At 40.4% G+C, this 2,757-nt stretch overlaps 1 protein-coding gene across 1 annotated transcript; it reads left to right on the forward strand.

The window, feature by feature from the left end:
* The first annotated feature begins 1,560 nt into the window (after positions 1–1,560).
* LOC122677856 (olfactory receptor 10K2) lies at positions 1,561–2,499 on the forward strand. The gene has a single exon (XM_043878150.1). It carries the CDS (start codon positions 1,561–1,563, stop codon positions 2,497–2,499), a length of 939 nt encoding a protein of 312 aa, XP_043734085.1.
* The last annotated feature ends 258 nt before the right edge of the window (positions 2,500–2,757 follow it).

Here is a 2,757-nt window from a genome sequence, read left to right on the forward strand (position 1 = left end):
CAAGTTACTTTTAATCAAGCTTGGAGAACTCAGAGGAATGGCAATCTCTCTTAAATCCCCTCTGCACCCCTGAAAAAGTACAGAAAAGCAGCTACAACAACTTGCCAAGAATTAAATAAATGCTCATATTATCCTTGATGAAAATATTTCTAATTCCCAAAGAACAACAAAAAAGTGATTAGATGGAGTTATTTATTAAGCACTATGTATTGAATGCCTCTTTTGTAATACATGGTTCCAATTAATTTTCTCTATAACCCTGAAAGGCAAGAATTTCTTTTCTCATCACACAAATGAGAAAGTGGGACTTAGAGAATTTATGATCTTACTACAAGAACATGCCAGAATCAGGATTAAAGCTTATATCAATCTAAATTCAAAATTCATTTTATTCCTACAGTACTCAATTTTACATGTGTTTGCAAGGATAAAATTTAAGATTATATTTGTATAAATGTATGCAGATGGTGATTGCAGCCATGAGATTAAAAGACACTTACTCCTTGGAAGGAAACTTATGACCAAACTAGATAGCATATTAAAAAGCAGAGATATTACTTTGCCAACAAAGGTCTGTCTAGTCAAGGGTATGGTTTTTCCAGTGGTCATGCATGGATGTGAGAGTTGGACTGTGAAGAAAGCTGAGTGCCAAAGAATTGATGCTTTTGAACTATGGTGTTGGAGAAGACTCCTGAGAGTCCCTTGGACTGCCAGGAGATCCAACCAGTCCATACTAAAGGAGATCAGTCCTGGGTGTTCATTGGAAGGACTGATGCTGAAGCTGAAACTCCAATACTTTGGCCACCTCACGAAAAGAGTTGACTTATTGGAAAAGACGCTGATGTTGGGAGGGATTGGGGGCAGGAGGAGAAGGGGATGACAGAGGATGAGATGGTTGGATGGCATCACTGACTCGATGAACTTGAGTTTGAGTAAACTCTGGGAGTTGGTGATAGACGGGGAGGCCTGGCGTGCTGTGATTCATGAGGTCACAGAGTTGGACACGACTGAGCAACTGAACTGAACTAATTCATAGTCCTGAGAATTGAGGATCCAGGAATTAGAAAGATAATAGTAATTATTTAGTAATAAATGTACCTTCTAAGCAGTAAAAATCATTGTGTTAGGCACTGAACAAAGAATCAGGGGGATAAATGGAGGAAGAAAAGATGTGTGCATTTCATAAGGTTTGAGTTGGGGAGATGGGACAGTATAACTATAGAAGCAGAGAACATCAGGGACAGCACAACACTTTTCTCCAGAAATCAGGAGATGTCACTGGGTTTCCTGAAACCTTTATACATCTGTATAAAAGAAATGTCAAGAAAATTTTCCTATGATGTTAAAAATTTAGGGGAAACTCAAAGTTGGATGCAAGCTTTGAATAATTTTAGATGCTTCTTTATGTCTTACAAAAACCAGGAAGGGGAATAATGAGTAAACTCAAAACCTGAGAATACATGTTCTATGATCATCAGTTTCTTGGGATTCTTCTATTTTCCAGGGATTTTTCTTGGCACTGTCTTCCCTCTCAGATTGTCTCCTGATGATGTGTCTTCCATGGAGTGTGTCAATGAGACCTTGGTAACAGAGTTTGTCTTCCTTGGCTTCTCCTCTCTGGCTGGGCTGCAGCGGCTGCTCTTTGCTGTCTTCCTGCTCGTCTACCTGTTCACCCTGGGTACCAATGCCATCATCATCTCCACCATTGTGCTGGACAGAGCCCTCCACACCCCCATGTACTTCTTCCTTGCTGTACTCTCCTGTTTTGAGACTTGTTATACCTTCGTCATTGTACCCAAGATGCTGGTTGACCTGCTGGCCCAGAAGAAGGCCATCTCCTTTCTGGGCTGTGCCATCCAGATGTTTTCCTTCCTCTTTCTAGGTTGCTCTCACTCCTTTCTGCTGGCAGCCATGGGTTATGATCGCTACGTGGCCATCTGTAACCCTCTGCGCTACACAGTGCTCATGGGGCATGGGGTGTGTTTGGGACTTGTGGCTGCTGCCTGTGCCTGTGGCTTTATTGTTGCACAGATCATCACATCCTTGGTATTTCACCTGCCCTTTCACTCCTCCAACCAACTACACCACTTCTTCTGTGACATCTCTCCTGTTCTGAAGGTAGCATCTTACCATACCCACTTTAGTCAGATTGTCATTATCATGCTCTGCGCATTGGTCCTGGTTATCCCCCTGCTGTTGATTTTGGTATCTTATGTTCGCATCATCTCTGCCATACTCCACTTTCCTTCCACATTAGGCAGGTACAAAGCTTTTTCCACCTGTGCTTCTCACCTCATTATTGTCATCGTCCACTATGGCTGTGCCTCCTTTATCTACTTAAGGCTTAAATCCTACTATTCCTCAAGCCAGGATGTTCTCATATCAGTATCCTACACAATCCTAACTCCATTGTTCAATCCTATGATTTACAGTTTGAGAAATAAAGAGTTCAAATCGGCTCTTCAAAGAGTTGTGGGAAGAACAATTTGTTTATCATGACATTAATCTAGATTCTGCATTTTTAAGTATGTGGGGAAAAATTTCCTGAGTAAAACTGATCAAGCAATGAGCAGTGTTCAAGAACAGAGATATTTCTCAGTTATTTCTAAATATAAAAATTAAAAAAAAAATAGTATCTTGTCATGGTCACATAAATTATTGCCTACTGAAGTCCTTTTGATTGACAGAAAAATACTGGATGGCTATTGTAGGAAAATATATATAGATTCAGAATTCCATACTCTTGCAAACACTATT

The sequence above is a fragment of the Cervus elaphus genome, chromosome 20, assembly GCF_910594005.1.
Source record: "Cervus elaphus chromosome 20, mCerEla1.1, whole genome shotgun sequence".
Classification (NCBI taxonomy): Eukaryota; Metazoa; Chordata; class Mammalia; order Artiodactyla; family Cervidae; genus Cervus; species Cervus elaphus.

What these genes read in the sequence shown, in the direction of transcription:
- LOC122677856 (XM_043878150.1), top strand. Translation starts at nt 1,561, where the DNA reads ATGGAGTGTGTCAATGAGACCTTGGTAACAGAGTTTGTCTTCCTTGGC.